Source organism: Salmo salar, chromosome 10 (assembly GCF_965601325.2).
Source record: "Salmo salar chromosome 10, fSalSal1, whole genome shotgun sequence".
Lineage (NCBI taxonomy): Eukaryota > Metazoa > Chordata > Actinopteri > Salmoniformes > Salmonidae > Salmo > Salmo salar.
Genome location: NC_138300.1, coordinates 73,720,152 through 73,739,468, shown reverse-complemented (window position 1 = coordinate 73,739,468; position 19,317 = coordinate 73,720,152). Strand labels below are relative to the sequence as shown.

The window sequence follows — 19,317 nt, the reverse complement described above, 5'->3', positions numbered from 1 at the left end:
CAAATCAATTTAAAACATTTTTTACATGCATTTTTCTGGACTTTTTTGTTGTTATTCTGTCTCTCACTGTTCAAATAAACCTACCATTAAAATTATAGACTGATCATTTCTTTGTCAGTGGGCAAAAGTACAAAATCAGCAGGGGATCAAATACTTTTTTCCCTCACTGTATCATAACCATTACTGCATCACACCCTGTTCCACCTGTCTTTGTGCTTGTCTCCACCCCCCTCCAGACGTTGCCCATCTTCCCCATTTTTATTTAAGTTAACGTTTATTTAACTAGGCAAGTCAGTTAAGAACAAATTCTTATTTACAGTGATGGCCTACTCCGGCCAAACCCAGACAACACTGGGCCAATTGTGCGCTGCCCTATGGGACTCCCAATCACGGCCGGATGTGATACAGCCTGGATTCAAACCAGGTACTATACTGACGCCTCTTGCACTGAGATGCAGTGCCTTAGACCGCTGCACCACTTGGTAGCCCATTATCCCCTGTGCATTTATACCTGTGTTCTCTGTTTGTCTGTTGCTAGTTCGTCTTGTCTCGTCAAGCCTACTAGCGTGTTTTCGTACTCCTGTTTTCTAGTTATCCCGGTTTTGATCATTCTGCCTGCCCTGACCCTGACTACCGTTCTGTACCTTTTGTCACTGCCCTGGATTACTGACCTCTGCCTACACTGAGCCTGCCTGCCACTCTGTACCTTACGGACTCTGCCCTGGACTACCGACCTATGCCTGCCCTTGACCTGTCGTTTGCCTGCCCCCCATTTTATAATAAATGTCTGTTATTCGAACTGTCTGCATCTGGGTCTTATCCTGAGTCATGATAAACAGAATAAATTCTTCACCTTTTCTAGCCATGTTGAGACAGTTTAGTTCATATTCCTGAAGTAGCCATACAAAACAAATTACCATGTGCATCTCTCATTTAATTGGGCCTATTAGATAGGCTATTATAATTTAAAGTTTTTGCTCTATGTATCTGACAGGAAGCACGGTGTTCTAACATACAGTAGGATTTAACAGGTGAACAGACAGTTATTTTGTATTGAATTGTGTAGGCTACCACTCTAAGTAGGCCTACTTGTAGTTTTCTTATTTTTCTTAGTAGACAATGTTTCAGATTTCAGCATATTTAGGTTTGGGAAAAAGTGAAATCAAGACTATTGCATTCAAAAGATCCACAACAATTAGCAATTGTTTTTCTATTTCAGAAATGGACAGATATATCAAATGTCACTGCAAAAGAAAACATTCTGCAAACACCTCCAAAGACATTTGATCAAGTTCGCAATGCATTGTTTTTTCCTTTCGATGCTGTCTTGCCTAATTCCAGTACTTTCAAAGAATACAGCAAATAAGGGCGTTATAGTCACCATAAAAGGTGAATGATGGGCGTTTTCAGGTGGAGTTATATAATTTTCGAACACGCGCGCATAGTTTTACGGAAGATCTGATTTATAGTTTATTCGGGAAACATGTGTATGTATGCCAAGTTTATAAATCGCAACATTTTGGTGGGTGCGCAGTCTTTTCAGAAATGGTGTACACATCTATTTAGTGTTAAATTTACCCAACGGTTATAAATGAGGCCCAGGCACCCCATTTTCAGCGGTTTTACCACAGTAAAAGGCCAGCAACACTCCATATTATTCAGAGCCCCATGAAATGACACCATATAGGCTATATATTCTACAGATCCTACTGAGTACTCCCCACCTTTACATCGCCCTTAAATTATATTTTTCCTTATAAGCCAATATATTATGTGATTTGCTTCAGGGATTTATTTGACATTGTAACATGTTTAAAAACCGAAATAAATACAAATGTCTATTAAATATGAACAAATATGAATCACTGTTAATGTTTAGACAAATATCTGTCATTCATGAATAAATACTGGTTATTTCTACTTTTCTTCTATTACTTGGGGGACTTTTATTGAGGTCGTTTCCGAAAGTCCGTGACCCGGAAGTACTTTTTTTTTTAGTGTTGCTGAAGAGACGTTGATAGCCTTGCTCTGTTCTCAAAACATTTACATTTGTTGGATAATATAGCCGACTACATTCTTCTTTGACCTTGCCCGCTTTAACGTGTTTAAAGAGGAGTACTGTAATTCAAGAGAAGCGAGATTTAACAGCACGAAGTTCTGAGACTTGCACGGTTTTGAACGTGTGCTTGCTAGCTAGCTATCTTCAGATGATGCATTAGCTAGCTAGCTCGGTGCCACCGAAATTGTGGACAACAAAGTTGATAATCGAAACCAGAAGTTGGCTCAAACAAACAATACGAATTAGTTTGGATGCTGCTTGTTTTCTGCTTTGAAATAATGGGTTTCAGGCAAACGAATTACTGTATCAATCAAGCTCAATTGAGTTTTTCATGTGAGCACTGAATAACCTTGTTTCGGTATTTTAATGGGAGGCGGGCTGCGTTGGAGTAGTACATCTAGTGGGCGACACTTGCGAAGAAGGCGAAGGTGCCGGCGGCGTGCTGGGCTTGGATGGACTCGCTTGCCGGGTACGTATACAAAGCGGCTGCTGAGGGCCGAGTCCTGACGTTGGCCGCCCTGCTGCTCAACCACTCCGAGGCCGAGACACGATATTTACTGAGTTACGTGACCCACCTCGCTGGCCAACGGTCAACTCCTCTCATCATTGCATCTCGAAACGGACACGACAAAGTTGTGAGGCTGCTGCTGGATCACTACAGGGTGGATACTGAACAGACTGGCACAGTCAGATTTGACGGGTTAGTATTCATTAATTTAATCATTGGTCATTCAATTGTGTGTGATTGCACTTTATTTCAGCTGGCAATGGTGGGAAAATTAAGCACCATAATTGACTTTTGTCAAATGCATTATTTGCTGGAATTATTTGCTGGTTAATTCATTTTACCCATCTCTTCTCCCTCCTTCAGGTATGTCATTGATGGGGCCACCGCCTTGTGGTGTTCGGCTGGCGCAGGACACTTTGAGGTGGTCCGCCAGTTGGTGTGCCACCAGGCAAATGTCAACCATACCACTGTCACCAACTCCACCCCCCTGAGAGCGGCCTGCTTTGATGGGCGCCTGGACATTGTGAAATACCTGGTGGAACACCAGGCCAACATCGGCATCGCCAACAAGTACGACAACACCTGCCTGATGATCGCTGCCTACAAGGGCCACACGGACGTGGTGGGCTTTCTGCTGGAGCATGGCGCTGACCCCAATGCCAAGGCCCACTGCGGGGCCACCGCCCTGCACTTTGCTGCTGAAGCAGGCCACCTGGACATTGTGAAGGAGCTGGTGCGCTGCCAAGCAGCCATGGTGGTGAACGGCCATGGCATGACACCGCTCAAAGTAGCGGCGGAGAGCTGCAAGGCGGACGTGGTGGAGCTTCTGCTGTTGCACGCCGAATGTGACCCACACAGCCGCATCGAGGCTCTGGAGCTGCTGGGTGCCTCGTTCGCCAACGACCGGGAGAACTATGACATCCTCAAGACCTACCACTACCTCTACCTGGCCATGCTGGAGCGCCACCGCGATCTCGGCGCGCTCATCGCCAAGGAGCTGCTGCCACCCATCGAGGCCTACGGCGGTAGGAGCGAGTGCCGCACCCCGCAGGAGCTGGAGGCCATCCGGGCGGACCGCAATGCGCTGCACATGGAGGGCCTGATGGTGCGCGAGCGCATCCTGGGCTCGGACAACATCGACGTGTCACACCCCATCATCTACCGGGGTGCCGTGTATGCTGACAACATGGAGTTCGACCAGTGCATCAAGCTGTGGCTGCATGCGCTGCTCCTGCGCCAGAAGGGCAATCGCAACACTCACAAGGACCTGCTGCGCTTCGCCCAGGTCTTCTCCCAGATGGTGCACCTGAAGGAGCCGGTGGGGGCGGAGCCAGTGAAGCAGGTGCTGCACTGCAGCGTGCTGGAGATCCAGAGGAGCATGGCCAGGGTGGAAGCAGCGCCTGAGGCCGAGCTTCACACGGCCATGGACAACTACGAGTCCAACGTGTTCACCTTCCTTTACCTGGTGTGCATCAGCACCAAGACAGTGTGTGGTGAGGAGGAGCGCGCCCGCATCAACAAGCAGATCTACAACCTGATCCAGCTGGACCCGCGCTCGCGGGAGGGCTCATCCCTCCTGCACCTGGCCATCAGCTCCAGCACTCCAGTGGACGACTTCCACACCAACGATGTGTGCACCTTTCCCAACGCGCAGGTAACCAAGCTGCTGCTGGACTGCGGCGCGCAGGTGAATGCGGTGGACCATGAGGGCAACAGTCCGCTGCACATCATTGTGCAGTACAACCGGCCCATCAGCGACTTCCTGACACTGCACGCCATCATCATCAGCCTGGTGGAAGCGGGTGCCCACACTGACATGACCAACAAGCAAAAGAAGACGCCACTGGACAAGAGCACCACGGGAGTGTCGGAGATCCTGCTCAAGACCCAGATGAAGATGAGCCTCAAGTGCCTGGCATCGCGGGCCGTGCGCCAGCACCAAATCACATACCGCAACCAGATCCCTAAGACTCTGGAGGAGTTTGTGGAGTTCCACTGATCCACCTCGCCATGGAGACCTTTTAAACAATTAGAATCTCTTGTTCTTTATTTTGTTTTATCATTTTCTAACAAATCAGAACGGTGCTGTCTGGGGATGATTATGAACAGTTTGACACATTGTGGTTTTTAAACAATGGTTCCTTTTTTTCCTATTATAAGTATGAATTGCGAGTACCAGCAGCAGCGCCCATGTTCTCATTCTCCAGATCTCTTACTGAAGTGTGTTACTGTCTGTGGTTGTCATTCTGACTACTGGGTGTCACTAGCAGAATGAGGAAATTGACAGCCTGCTTTGTGCTTCACTTTCCCAGAGTGTTCCAAAGAAAATACTTGGCACAGCCAAGCATCCACACAATGGTGACAACAGCAGGACCATTTGACAGCTTGTACTGCATGGATCCAATTGTCCCAGACTCCCAGCTGGGTTCGCAATCATGAAAAGTAACATTACACTCTTGATTCTTTTTGCTTTATGTTGCCTGTTGCAGGGATGTTGTGTGCTATGTTGCATTGATTATGGAGGTCAGTGGTTTGTTCGTGTGTGTTTGAGGGAGCGAATGTGTGTCGGTCAGAGAAAGGCTGGGAGGTGAGACTGTAGTAGTTAGTCTTGGCGATAGAGAATAAGCAAGAAAAGCACGGCTTTGCCAAGCAGCCAGTCAATCTTGTGTGTTAGACAGTGACGCAGAGATCTTGTGGGACTTTCTTTTATTTCAGTCACCCATTGCTCTTTATAAGTTGTCACGGTTCCACTGTTGTCTATATTTTGACATTGTTTTGCCTTGTGATTCTCATTTCTAGTTGGATTGTCTGCCTATCTTTGGTTCCAAACTCATGACAGGTGATAGAGTATTGCATTATAATAACGGATCGTTTCAGATTTCTCTGTAGAAGAACAGCGAGCCAACTCACACAGTAGAGAGAGAGAGAGGGAGAACTGCTGGACAGCACTTTATACTTATAATAGGAGTATTTTATTTTTCTTTCATAACTGATATTTAAAAAAAAAAAAAAAAAATGAAGTTTTATTTAAGAGGGTATGTTTGAAGATATATTTTTATGGAAAAAAACATCTGTGGAAGTAGATGTAAAAGGAGCTTTCTTTTACACAAACACTGACTGGCAAAGATGTGCCTGTGATTCTATTTAGATTTTCTCTATCGGAGTAAGTAGGCCTAGATGTGCCCTTTTAACTAAGTCACCAACGCATGTGAGTTGTTGGCCATCCTGATGAGCTTTGCTACAGTGTGAGGGAACGAGCTTGGCGGCTGTCTGTGGAGACTCCATGGCTTTGGCTGAGTATTACCACATACTGGCCTTTAAATGGATGCTGCTGGTATTGATGTTTGAGCATGTCTTCCATTCTACGTCTTTTGGATTTGTGTGTGGGTGCGCATGCTGAGATTGAGGGAAGGACTGTGGAATGTTCCTGGCGGGGTTGAATGTAGGCCTATAGTCTTTTCCCTCATGCTTGCAACATGTCGTTTGTCCATAATAACCGACTGTACAGTCCGCCCTTGTTCTGTTTCCTAATCGGATGGTCAGAGATTAAAGCTGAGAATGAAAGGTGATTTCTGCCGATTTTTTTATTTATTTTTGTATTTTTTATTTTTTTCTCTTCTTTGATTTTCATCTAAGTGATACTGTGACCATAGCGTGCCGATAAGTGTGCTTTCTACTTTAAAAGGGTGTGCGTGTTCAGACTTTAAATGCTCTCGCTATTGATTTGATCTGATTTGGCTTTTACATTATGACACTGGTTAAAAAAAAATCTGGAGTGGAAAATGTATGTACATTACCAGTCAAAAGTTTGGACACCTACTCATTCAAGAGTTTTTCTTTATTTCTAAATTTTTCTACATCGTAGAGTAATAGTGAAAACATAATTCCATGTGTTATTTCATAGTTTATGTAGTAACCCAAAAAAGTGTATTGTTATTTTATTTAACCTTGAACTAGGCAAGTCAGTTAAGAACAAATTCTTATTTACAATGATGGCCTACCCCGGGCAAACCCTAACCTGGACGACACTGGGCCAATTGTGTGCCGCCCTATGGGACTCCCAATCACGGCCGGTTGTGATACAGCCTGGAATTAAACCAGGGTCTGTAGTGATGCCTCTCGCACTGAGATGCACTGCTGTGCCACTCTGGAGCCCTAAACAAATCAAAATATATTTGAGATTCTTCAAAGTAGCCACCCTTTGACTTGATGACAGCTTTGCACACTCTTGGCATTCTCTCAACCAGCTTCACCTGGAATGCTTTTCCAACAGTCTTGAAGGAGTTCCCACATATGCTGAGCACTTATTGGCTGCTTTTCCTTCAATCTGCGGTCCAACTCATCCCAAACCATCTCAGTTGGGTTGAGGTCGGGTGATTGTGGAGGCTAGGTCATCTGATGCAGCACTCAATCACTCTCCTTCTTGGTCAAATAGCCCTTAGACAGCCTGGAGGTGTATTTTGGGTCATTGTCCTGTTAAAAAAACAACTGATTCCACTAAGCGCAAATCAGATGGGATGGTGTATCGCTGCAGAATGCTGTGGTAGCCATGCTTGTTAAGTGTGCCTTGAATTATAAATAAATCACTTAGTGTCACCAGCAAAGCACCCCCACACCATCACCACCACCTCCATGCTTCACGGTGGGAACCACACATGCAGAGATCATCTGTTCACCTACTCTGCATTTCACGAAGATACGGCGGTTGGAACCAAAAATCTCAGATTTGGACCTGGCCACCTGTCTAATGTCCATTGCTCATGGTTCTTGGCCCAAGCAAGTCTCTTCTTATTGGTGTCCTTTATTAGTGGTTTCTTTGCAGCAATTTGACCATGAAGGCCTGATTCACGCAGTCTCCTCTGAACAGTTGATGTTGAGATGTGTCTGTTACTATTTCTGAGAAGAGTAACTCTAATGAACTTATCCACTGCAGCAGAGGTAACTCTGGGTTTTCCTTTCCTGTGGTGGTCCTCATGAGAGCCAGTTTAATCATTGTGCTTGATGGTTTTTGTGACTATACTTGAAACTTTCAAAGCTCTTGACATTTTCCAGATTGACTAACCTTCATGTCTTAAACTAATGATGGACTGTCATTTTTCTGCTTATTTGAGCTGTTCTTGCAATAATATGGACTTGGTCTTTTACCAAAATAGGGCTATCTTCTGTAATTCTCTCCCCCCCCCCCCCCCTTGTCACAACACAACTGATTGGCACAAATGCATTAAGAAGGAAAGAAATTCACTTTGAACAAGGCACACCTGTTAATTGAAATGCATTCCAAGTGTCCACCTCATGAAGCTGGTTGAGAGAATGCGCAAAGCTCTCAAGGCAAAGGGTGGCTACTTTATAAAATATATTTTGATTTGTATAGCACTTTACTACATGATTCAATGTGTTATTTCATAGTTTTGTTTTCACTGTTATTCTACAGTGTAGAAAATAGTAAAAATAAAGAAAACCCATGAATGTGTAGGGGTGTGTCCAAACTTTTGACTGGTACTGTATATCAGGTATTTGTATTTGGGGTGAGTTTTGGACTAATAGATGCAAATGAACCCAAAGACAGTTTAACGCAGTATTTTCTTTTTCTTCAGCAGTTGACATGTTTTTTGGAAAGACTAATGCGTTGAAGACATGAAAGATATTGCATATGTACAAAGTTGGTGTCATATTAAAGCTCAGTGTTTCCCATTAGCTCATTGGTTTTGTCATTCCCCTTTCAAGCTAATCCAATTTATTTAATCAAAGAAAGCTGTCGAATTGAAACTGTTTCTGTCAGAAGTTGTGGGACTAGAACGATTTCTATATCACTCAATGTGTAAAGTGATACGTTTTTGCCTTGATATTAATATTTATTATACTTTCCTTTTCTACTTGCATGCAATTAATATTTCTTCAGGGATAATTATCAAAGGTGTAGTATCTCCCTTTTAATATGACACCAAAACTGCTTAGAAGTGAGTACACAACCAAATGTATTGACATTGGTCCTCTCCAGTCTCCAGAGGGAAAATTTAATGTGGCAATTTTGTCTGAAATCCAAGTGGATAGTGCCAAAATTTGTCCAATGTCACATGCAATGACCCGCATACCAGATGGCCTCTGGATTGAGTCAGAGCAACTGTGGGCTTAAATCTTCTCTAAAACAGATGACTGATATACCACACACGTTTCATTGCATGTGGAAGCTGACCAATTCACTCTGTGGTTACAGTATACAGATATTGCTCTAGCGTTAGGGTTTTAAAATTTCACGTGAAAATGATTTTGTGATAACACTGGTAAAAATCTTTTCTAATGGATATCAAGGTCAAGGTGCCCTTTTCTGTGTCTTTTTAGTTGCTCTGGTATTGACCAGGGAGGGTAGATGACAGAAATATAATGACATTTAATTACACAGAAAACTCATGAACTCTTTATAAACCACTTGGCATGCTTTAATGATTTCTACATGGCCATCATTGCATCTTCCTTGAGATCCTGTCTAGGACCCCAGGTCATCTGTGCTCATATATAAATCCACAGGTTGTACGCCATGGTGCAAAGCAGCCTCATATTGGTGTACATACATCTGACAACGTTGTTGCACAATAGCCTTAAGTTAATATTATGTAGTTATATAGCATTGCCACTTTAACAGTCATCGACAACTTAATTCAGTTGTGAAGGCACAGTTGGATATGTACACAATTCAAGTTTATCGTTATACGACAAAAGTGCATCAGCTATAGAATATGGCATTTGCAAATACAATATAATATTTAAGTTGCATCGTGTTCTCTTCCAAAATAAATGAGTAGGGCGTTGCGGTTGCATATTTGAGAAACGCCATTGCAAAAGCCAAAAAATCATCAGCCATTATAGGTAATCTCGTGTTCTGAACAGGCTGCCTGATTTTTTTGGGGGCCTTGTGCTGTGTATTAATGATGGGCTTATTCCATTCACTCTATTATATTCAGACACACTTTCTTAGAAAAATATTCTGTGGTCATTGGTCTGGTGAAAGATTGTCGTTTGGCTTTGTGATGATGATGATAGGTCATAAAGGCTGACTGATAACCAGGATCTCTGTCAGTCTTGTCCAGATGGTGTCAGTCTGCTGAAGTTCCTCAGTCATAAGAGAGACACAGGTGGGCCGGGAGCTTCTGTCGGGTTCTAAGACAGCCAGTAAGAAGGCTCGGCAGTGCAAGACAGGTGCTGTTCAGCCAAGGGGAATACGGACACCGAGGTCACGCCCACAGTCTTGTCTGGGGTGTGCTGGGGGTCCCTGAGTGATGGGGCTGATGCGGGTCTGCACTGTTGCCATGGTTACCGCTCCTCTGGCGTCTTCCCGTTGGCTACTTGCTCCTCCTCTTCCTCCCTCTGTTTCTGCCTGTTGAAGAAGCCCAGCTGGGAAGGCAGATACAGAGAGGGGAAAGAGTGAAACCAAAACCCTTCACCAGGTGTCTACAGGGACCAACATACTGGTAGAAAGGCTGAGTTATCATTGATTATAAACCTGGTAGTTTGGCACCTGGATGCTGATTGGCTGAAAGCCATGGTATGTCAGATCGTATACCACCCCCCAAAATATTTTTACTGTTCTACGTTGGTTACCAGTTTATAATAGCAATAAGGCACCTCGGGGGTTTATGGTATATTGCCACTGTTAAGGGCTGTATCCAGGCACTCTGTGTTATGTTGTGCATAAGAACAGCCCTTAGCCGTGGTATATTGGTCATATACCACACCCCCTCGTGCCTTATTGCTCTATTATAATGAAGATTTATGCAGGATGACATTGATTCATTCCTACCTTCCATAGAGCCAGGATGAGCAAGGCTAGCAGCAGCAGACCGCCCAGCGTGCTCCCTACTATAATCCAGATGGGAATTTTGTAATCTTCCTCCTTTCTCATCTCCAGGATTATCTAGAGGGGAAATTACACTGGACTCAGGCATGTATGGGGGATCTGGTTTGGCTGGACTTTGCTCCGAGTGAACGGTCATCAAACATACATTTAATACTGTCTGAAATGTTTTTTATTCTCTATGACTGGTGGTCTAAAATGTGGATTTACATGCACATATAATGTGTATTGGTCATACCAGCACACTCCATCACCAATCTCTCTGACCAACTCCCTCAGCTCAATCCAGAAACTTTTTGAACATCTCATGACTGTCGCGCCATCATTTGGAGGATGCACTCAAAGATTTGGCCTAGCTAGGCTACTCAGTAGTCATGATATATTGCTCGTTTGTTTCTTGTTTTTTAAGCACTTTTAGGTTTAGGCCACGATTCAACCAGTCACATTGTGCTGTCGGCCATTACCGTTAAATGCTGACAAAGCGCAATCGGTAGCTGACAAAGCAATCGGTAGCTGACAAAGCAATCGGTAGCTGACAAATAGCTGACAAAGCGCAATTGGATTGAATCTGGGCCTTATTTCTGTAATTCAAAGCGCTATAGAAGTTTAATAAATTTATTATTATTTGGTGTGTTTATCGTCTAATAAAAATAACAAACTGACCAGAAACCGAGTGATTGAAATAAACCTTGGAAATGACTGTGCCTGTGAACTACCTGTTCAAGTTATCAAATTGAACCTGTGGTTTGAAGTGTAGTAAAATTGTAACATAACAAATGAAAGGCATCTACAACAGCAAAGTAATCAGTATCACTTTCTGCCAGAAGGTGGAACCATAACCACATATATCTGAGCAACTATCACCACATTCTCCTGGTCCTCCTAGTTCTTAGGCCTCACTGCACTGGCAAGCCAAACAAATGTGGGCGTTCAACAGGGGGACTAAGTACACTTCATTAAGTACACTCAAACCAGCCTATTCCTTCAGGCTGTTATAAAGTGTTACAAAGTGTTATGAAGCATATGAAGTGTGAGTTGGACGCTGCTGGGGTCTTACGTGTCGTGTTGGCCTCTCCTCATGTAGGAACACGGGACTGGACGGACTCAGTTCTATGGAGGCTGCTGTCACCAACTCCAGAGTTTTAAACTTCACCTATTTTGAAAGAGTTTAACAAGAAAATAACTATAATTGCAATGAACAAATAACTCAGTCATCAACAAGTGACATTAAAGAACAATAGGAATTGAAAGTTATTTACATTAAAGGGGCTATTCAAAACTTTTGCCTCGGGACCAGATCAGTACTTAAAATGGTCCACAAGCGCGCACAGTTGTGAAGAAGGCAAGATACCTAATGGCTCCTGAACAGCTTCTATCCCCAAGCCATAAGACTGCTAAATAGCTAACAAAATGGCTACACGGACTACCTGAGTTGACCCTTGTATTTATAATTTTTTTGTACTGTCTATGCACACTCACAGGACTCTACACACACACACACTGACACTCCAACACACATAACATGCATCTTTTAACATCTTAATTTACACCGTTGCTACTCTGTTTATCATAAATCCTGGTGCCTAGTCACCTTACCCCATATATACAGTTGAAGTCAGAAGTTTACATACACCTTAGCCAAATACATTTAAACTCAATTTTTCACAATTCCTGACATTTAATCCAAGTAAATATTCCCTGTATTAGGTCAGTTAGGATCACCACTTTATTTTAAGAAGGAGAAATGTTAGAATAATAGTAGAGAGAATTATTTATTTCAGCTTTATTTTCTTTCATCACATTCACAGTGGGTCAGAAGTTTACATACACTCAATTAGTATTTGGTAGCATTGCCTTTAAATTATTTAACTTCAGTCAAATGTTTCGGGTAGCCTTCCACAAGCTTCCCACAATAAATTGGGTGAATTTTGGCCCATTCCTCCTGACAGAGCTGACACTCCAACCTGAGTCAGGTTTGTAGGCCTCCTTGCTCGCAAATGCTTTTTCAGTTCTGCCCACAAATTTTCTATAGGATTGAGGTCAGGGCTTTGTGATGGCCACTCCAATACCTTGACTTTGTTGTCCTTAAGCCATGATGCCACAACTTTGGAAGTATGCTTGGGGTCATTGTACATTGGGAGACCCATTTGCGACCAAGCTTTAACTTCCTGCCTGATGTCTTGAGATGTTGCTTCAATATATCCACATACTTTTCCTGCCTCATGATGCCATCTATTTTGTGAAGTGTACCAGTCCCTCCTGCAGCAAAGCACCCCCACAACATGATGCTGCCACCCTCGTGCTTCACGGTTGGGATGGTGTTCTTCGACTTGCAAGCCTACACCTTTTTCCTCCAAACATAACGATGGTCATTATGGCCAAACAGTTCTATTTTTGTTTCATCAGACCAGAGGACATTTCTCCAAAAAGTACGATCTTTGTCCCCATGTGCAGTTGCAAACCGTAGTCTGTCTTTTTTTTATGGCGGTTTTGGAGCAGTGGCTTCTTCCTTGCTGAGCGGCCTTTCAGGTAATGTCGATATAGGACTCGTTTTACTGTGGATATAGATACTTTTGTGCCTGTTTCCTCCAGCATCTTCACAAGGTCCTTTGATGTTCTGGGATTGATTTGCACTTTTCCCACCAAAGTACGTTCATCTCTAGGAGACGGAACGGGTCTCCTTCCTGAGCGGTATGACGGCTGCGTGGTCCCATTGTGTTTATTCTTGCGTACTATTGTTTGTACAGATGAAGGTGGTACCTTCAGGTGTTTGGAAATTGCTCCCAAGGATGAACCAGACTTGTGGAGGTCTTGGCTGATTTCTTTTGATTTCCCCATGATGTCAAGCAAAGAGGCACTGAGTTTGAAGGTAGCCCTTGAAATACATCCACAGGTACACCTCCAATTGACTCAAATGATGTCAATTAGCCTATCAGAAGCTTCTAAAGCCATGACATCATTTTCTGGAATTTTCCAAGCTGTTTAAAGGCACAGTTAACTTAGTGTATGTAAACAGGAATTGTGATACATTGAATTATAAGTGAAATAATCTGTCTGTAAATAATTGTTGGAAAAATTACTTGTGTCATGCACAAAGTAGATGTCCTAACCGACTTGCCAAACTATGGTTTGTTAACAAGAAATTTGTGGAGTGGTGCATGCAAACTTCCTGCTTCAACTGTATCTGCCTCTATCTCTGCACAATGTAAATATGCTATTGGAATTGACCCTGTAAATAGATTCTTACTTTCTCATGTTCTTCTTAGTTCTTATTTTTATTTCTTGCGTGTTTCTTGTTATTTTAATTTCTTGTTTTTGTTCTGCCTCATGTTATTTTTAGTACTACATTGATATTGATTATTACATTGTACATTAGAACGTGCAAGAAAGGCATTTCACTGTACTTGTACACGTGACATTAAAACTTAAAACTTGGATGCTATTGAGCCAACAAACATCCTCTAAATGGTCAAAGTTTGAAAGAGTTATCGAGAAAGAGTGGAATAGGGGTACTGAATGTCAGTGGAGTGCAGAAGTAATGTCAAACTCACAGCAAAGAGAGCTTGGAGGTGCAGCCGCCCCCAGACTGTCACTCTGACCTCCTTGTACGCAGGCAGGTTGAGTCTGCACTGCATTGGCAACGTCATGCTGTTGGAGTGATTCTGCACCACACATAACAAGGATTCTCATCAACATGATACTGTTCTATTAGCCCATATGCTGCATACTCCATAACCAGTTGCAAAATTGGTGAAATAACATCATAGTAATTTTATTCCAACCAGTTTCTGGTTGAAACGATATCATATTCATTTTATTCCAACCAGTTTCTGGTTGAAATGACATCATAGTAATGAAATTCCAACCAGTTTCTGGTTGAAATGAGATCATAGTAATGTTACTCCAACCAGTTTCTGGTTGAAATTATATAATATTAATGTTACTTCAACCAGTTTCTGGTCGAAATGACGGCACCAGTTTTGCCAGCTGGGTAGTACTTCAGTACATACACAACCACACTAGACACACAGGCAGATAACGAATACTTACCAGCTGTGGGACGTGTGAGAGATCTTCAGGAAAAACATGGCTTGGAGTCATGTGATGTGGGAGGACACAGTTAGAGCTAACCGTCTGGTGAGGAGAGAGCGAGAGAGAGTTTTAATCTGTCATACTGTAGCTACACACAGACACAGGGAGTAGTACATCCGGGACAGTCAGAAGAGGACTGGCCACCCCTCAGAGCCTGATTCCTCTAGGGTTCTTCCTAGGTTCCTGCTTTTTATGGAGTTTTGGCAACACTTTATTTGGATAGTCCCAAGTGGATGGTTTGTGGATGTTCAATAACTGTCAACATTTCAACTAACTATCCCCTAACAACTAACTATCCCCTATCAACATATATACAAAAGTATGTGGACACCCCTTTAAATTAGTGGATTAGGCTATTTCAGCCACACCCATTGCTGACAGGTGTAGAAAGTCGAGCACACATCCATGCAATCTCCATAGACAAACATTAGCAGTAGAATGGCCTTACTGAAGAGCTCAGTGACTTTCAATGTGGCACCGTCATAGGATGCCACCTTTTCAACAAGTCAGTTCGTCAAATTTCTACCTTGCTACAGCTGCTCTGCTCCGGTGCTAAAGCGCGTAGCATGTAAAAGTTGCCTGTCCTCGGTTGCAACACTCACTCCCGAGTTCTAAACTGCCTAGGGAAGCCGCACACCAGCCTAATATCACTATGCGCAATGCCAAGCGTAAGCTGGAGTGGTATAAAGCTCGCCGCCATTGAACTCTGGAGCAGTGGAAGCGTGTTCTCTGGAGTGATGACTCAAGCTTCACCATCTGCCAGTCTGACGGACGAATCTGGGTTTGGCAGATGCCAGGAGGACGCTACCTGCCCCAATGCATAGTGACAACTGTAAAGTTTGGTGGAGGAGGAATAATGGTCTGGGGCTGTTTTTCACCATGAAAAACAGCCCCAGAGGGGTAATCTTAACACTACAGCATACAATGACATTCTAGATGATTCTGTGCTTCCAACTTTGTGGCAACAGTTTGGGGAAGGCCCTTTCCTGTTCAGCATGACAATGGCCCTGTGCACAAAGCGAGGTCCATACAGAAATGGTTTGTCGAGATCGGTGTGGAAGAACTTGATTGGCCTGCACAGAGCCCTGACGTCAACCCCATCGAACACCTTTGGGATGAATTGGAATTGCTAAACATCAGACTGTAGTACTCGCGCTGCTAAAACACTCAACCACTGCTACTCCAACTTCCGGGATGCTTACAAGGCCCTCCGCCGCCCTCCTTTCGGCAAATCTGACCACGACTCCATTTTGCTCCTCCCTTCGTATAGGCACAAACTAAATATACATATTTTTAATTTAACTAGGCAAGTCACTTAAGAACAATTTCTTATTTACAATGACGGCCTACCGGGGAACAGTGGGTTAACTGTCTAGTTCAGGGGCAGAATGACAGATTTTTACCTTGTCAGCTCGGGAATTCGATCCAGCAACCTTTCGGTTACTAACCCAACGCACTAACCACTAGGCTACCTGCCACCCCAAAAGGAAGTACCCGTGCTAGGAACTATTCAACGCTGGTCTGACCAATTGGAATCCCTGATTGTTTTGATCACGCGGACTGGGATATGTTCCGGGTAGCTTCAGAGAATAACATTGATGTATATACTGATACGGTGAGTGAGTTTATCAGGAAGTCTATAGGAGATGTTGTACCTAATGTGACTATTAAAACCTACCCTAACCAGAAACCGTTGATAGATGGTAGCATTCATGCAAACTGAAAGCGCGAACCACCACATTTAACCATGGCAAGGTGACTGGGAATATGGCAGAATACAAAGAGTGTAGTTTTTTCCTCCGCAAGGCATTCAAACAGGCAAAACGTCAGTATAGAGACAAAATGGAGTCACAATTCAAAGTGGAGTCACAATTCAATGGCTCAGACACGAAACGTATGTGGCAGGGTCTACAGAAAATCACGGACTACAAAAGGAAAACCAGCCATGTCGCAGACACCTACGTCTTGCTTCTGGACAAGCTAAAACTTCTTTGCCTGCTTTGAGGATAACAGTGCCACCGACGCGGCCCACTACCAATGACTGTGGGCTCTCTTTCTCCATGGCCGATGTGAATAAGACATTTAAGCGTGTTTACCCTCGCAAAGCTGCCTGCCCAAACGGTATCCCTAGCCGCGTCCTCAGAGTATGCACAGACCAGCTGGCTGGTGTGTTTATGGACATATTCAATCTCTCCCTATCCCAGTCTGCTGCCCCCACATGCTTCAAGATGGCCACCATTGTTCCTGTACCCAAGAATCCAAAGTTAACTGAACTAAATTACTATCGCCCCGTAGCACTCACTTCTGTCATCATGAAGCAATGTTCCAAAGTCTAGTGGAAAGCCTTCCCAGAAGAGTGGATGCTGTTATAGCACTAACAGAGGGACCAACTCCATATTAACGCCCATGATTTTGGAATGAGATGTTCCACGAGCAGGTGATTCTGCCTCTGCATTCCTTCGGGTTTTAGGCTGAGTAAAGCACTTCACTTTATTTTTATTTATTGATTTAAATTTGAGTAGTCACACAGTTCAGCGTTTTTTCTAGAACCATTCCAGGTTGCTTTTTTATGTGTGTTTGTGGTTATTTTCTTGAATGCTTAATTTGGTCGTTGGTAAACATAGGAAGACCCCAGTACTTTAGGAGACACAAGAAAGCCTGAATAAACTTCTCATGAAGCCACATAAATAAGCCTACATCCTGGTGAAAATGTCCTGTGGACCAATGAAAAACATAATGAGAGCCCTTTGGCAGTACAAATCAGCTCTGTGTTTACTGACAACCAAATGAAGAACAAATTAAAATAACTCCCTCCGTACAATCAAAGATAAAGGTTTGATAATGCTGTGGGGTTGCTTTGCTGCCTCTAGTACTGAGGGCCTTCAACGTGTGGAAGGCATCATCATTATCAGTTTTTTTGGAGTCCAATGTTCAACTCAGTGTCCAAAAACTGGGTCTCCATTGAAGGTTACGCATCTTCCAGTAGGTCAACAACCCCAAACACACATCAAAAAGCACACCGGAATGGTTCAAGAAGAGCTGCTGGACTGTTCTGGAGTGGCCAGCGAAGAGTCCAGATCTTAATCCCATCCAAAACCTATGGCGAGAGCTGAAAACAGCAGTTGGTGCGAGGACACCCATCAAACATTGAAGAATTAGAGCAGTTTTCTGCTACAAAGTGGGCCAAATTGCCAGCAGAAAGGTGCAGCAAACTCATTGATGGCTACAAGAAGCGTTTGTCTGCAGTTATCTTGGCCAAAGGCTGTGCAACCAAGTGGTGACCACAATTTTGTTTGAAATGTCAACTTATTTAAGAAGAAATAGGGAATATCTACGAAAGATGCAAGGGTGCCAATATATTTGTCCGCAACTGTATACAGTAGATGAATGTATATTGACAATGCAATGTTATAACATTGAATAATAACTGATCCTCTCACCTGGTCAATGTCGATATTGGTAATCTGGACGAGATGGTTACCACTCTTTGTAACAGCAAACAAGTCAACAGCGAACTGCAAGTCTGTCACTGGGAAGAAGCCCAGATTCTGGATCTGTACATCGAGAAGAGAATAAATATAAAGATACTGAAGAGAATGTAAAAAAAATTATAGTCTACAGATTATAGTCAGTATTTAGTATTTATACTATAATGTGGATCGGCCATATGTATAACTTGGACAAAAGGTTGTAGGTCGGATCTTGTTAAGGTCGGATTGAGAGAAACTCACGTGATAAGTAAGGTTAAACGTTGGACCACTGCTGCCGGGTTTGTTCCGGTAGTGGTCTGAGTTGATCTCAAAACGAGGAGGCTTGGAGTCCCTGAGGTGGAGAGAAAAGGGATGGATGATACAAAATACAATACTGCTAGAATTGACATCTCCATTAAGGATTTAAAATCTTATTGTATTTATAAAGCTTTTATGTAGCTTTTGATTGTTCTCCCCACACACACTTTAAAATACTCCTTATGTGTGGAATCATCTGAATTCAGCAGCTCATAGAAACCCACCTTGTGAACAGGAGGTCTGCCTCGTACTTCAGAGGATGAAATATGTTGTTGATGTTGTCCTCTGGGCTAATCTCCTCCCCATTGCTGTAGAGCACAAATCAACATGAAATAATTCACCTGCACCCTGTTTTGTGTTTGACACCAGGGTTAGGGTCAAGTTAATTTATTTCAGTTTACTTCCTGAATTGACTGGATTGAAATGGAATTGACCTCAACCCTGTTGGGTACAGTACAAACATGAATTGTTTAGGAGGAGGTGATTGTGGAAACATAGCAGATCCGGTTCCGTTAGTCCGTAACGGATGGTTACCTGGTGGTAATAGCTACCCAATGGGCAAAAACTGGCTGAATCAACGTTGTTTCCACAACATTCAATTCTTTTTGATGTGATGACATTGAATCAACGTGGAAAATTGATTGGATTTGAAAAAATCATCAACGTAAGGGAATTTCGTCATTTATTCATCCAACTTTTAAGCTAAATCAAATAACATGGTGACAATTTTTGGTGATTTCACATTGAATTCACAACTCAACCAAATGTACATCAAAACTAGATGTTGAACTGATGTCTCTGCCTAGTGGGTAGGGGCTGAAATGGAATGTGGTGATTGGCAGGACAAGTTGAAAAGTGTGGTATCTGAGCACACAAGGCCCTCACCAATGGTTAATATGAACATATACAGGTGACTGCCAACATGAAGGAAACATTTGAGTAAATGATACAAAGTATATTGAAAGCAGGTGCTTCCACACAGGTGTGGTTCCTGAGTTAATTAAGCAATTAACATCCCATC

The 19,317-nt window shown here is 43.2% G+C and overlaps 2 protein-coding genes across 2 annotated transcripts in view; one reads left to right on the top strand and one right to left on the bottom strand.

Annotated features, from left to right (window-relative positions):
• The first annotated feature begins 1,981 nt into the window (after positions 1–1,981).
• On the top strand, positions 1,982–8,261 carry fem1b (fem-1 homolog b). The gene is made up of 2 exons (XM_014123977.3): positions 1,982–2,759; positions 2,931–8,261. Exons 1-2 carry the CDS (start codon positions 2,512–2,514, stop codon positions 4,564–4,566), a joined length of 1,884 nt encoding a protein of 627 aa, XP_013979452.1. The 5' UTR covers positions 1,982–2,511; the 3' UTR covers positions 4,567–8,261.
• A 716-nt stretch (positions 8,262–8,977) lies between these two features.
• The window catches only part of itga11b (integrin, alpha 11b), an 81,276-nt gene continuing 70,936 nt past the window's right edge, over positions 8,978–19,317 (bottom strand). Inside the window, exons 23-30 of the mRNA XM_082956616.1 lie at positions 18,521–18,604; positions 18,240–18,330; positions 17,949–18,062; positions 14,467–14,550; positions 13,968–14,078; positions 11,474–11,569; positions 10,363–10,476; positions 8,978–9,956 (exon numbers count right to left, since the gene is read on the bottom strand). Coding sequence (XP_082812742.1) covers positions 9,876–9,956; positions 10,363–10,476; positions 11,474–11,569; positions 13,968–14,078; positions 14,467–14,550; positions 17,949–18,062; positions 18,240–18,330; positions 18,521–18,604 — 775 coding nt within the window. The 3' untranslated portion in view covers positions 8,978–9,875. The remainder of the gene's footprint in view (positions 9,957–10,362; positions 10,477–11,473; positions 11,570–13,967; positions 14,079–14,466; positions 14,551–17,948; positions 18,063–18,239; positions 18,331–18,520; positions 18,605–19,317) is intronic.

Coding starts and splice junctions, on each gene's coding strand:
- fem1b (XM_014123977.3), top strand. CDS start 2,512: ATGGACTCGCTTGCCGGGTACGTATACAAAGCGGCTGCTGAGGGCCGA. Junction 2,760..2,930: donor GGCACAGTCAGATTTGACGG/GTTAGTATTCAT, acceptor TCCCTCCTTCAG/GTATGTCATTGATGGGGCCA.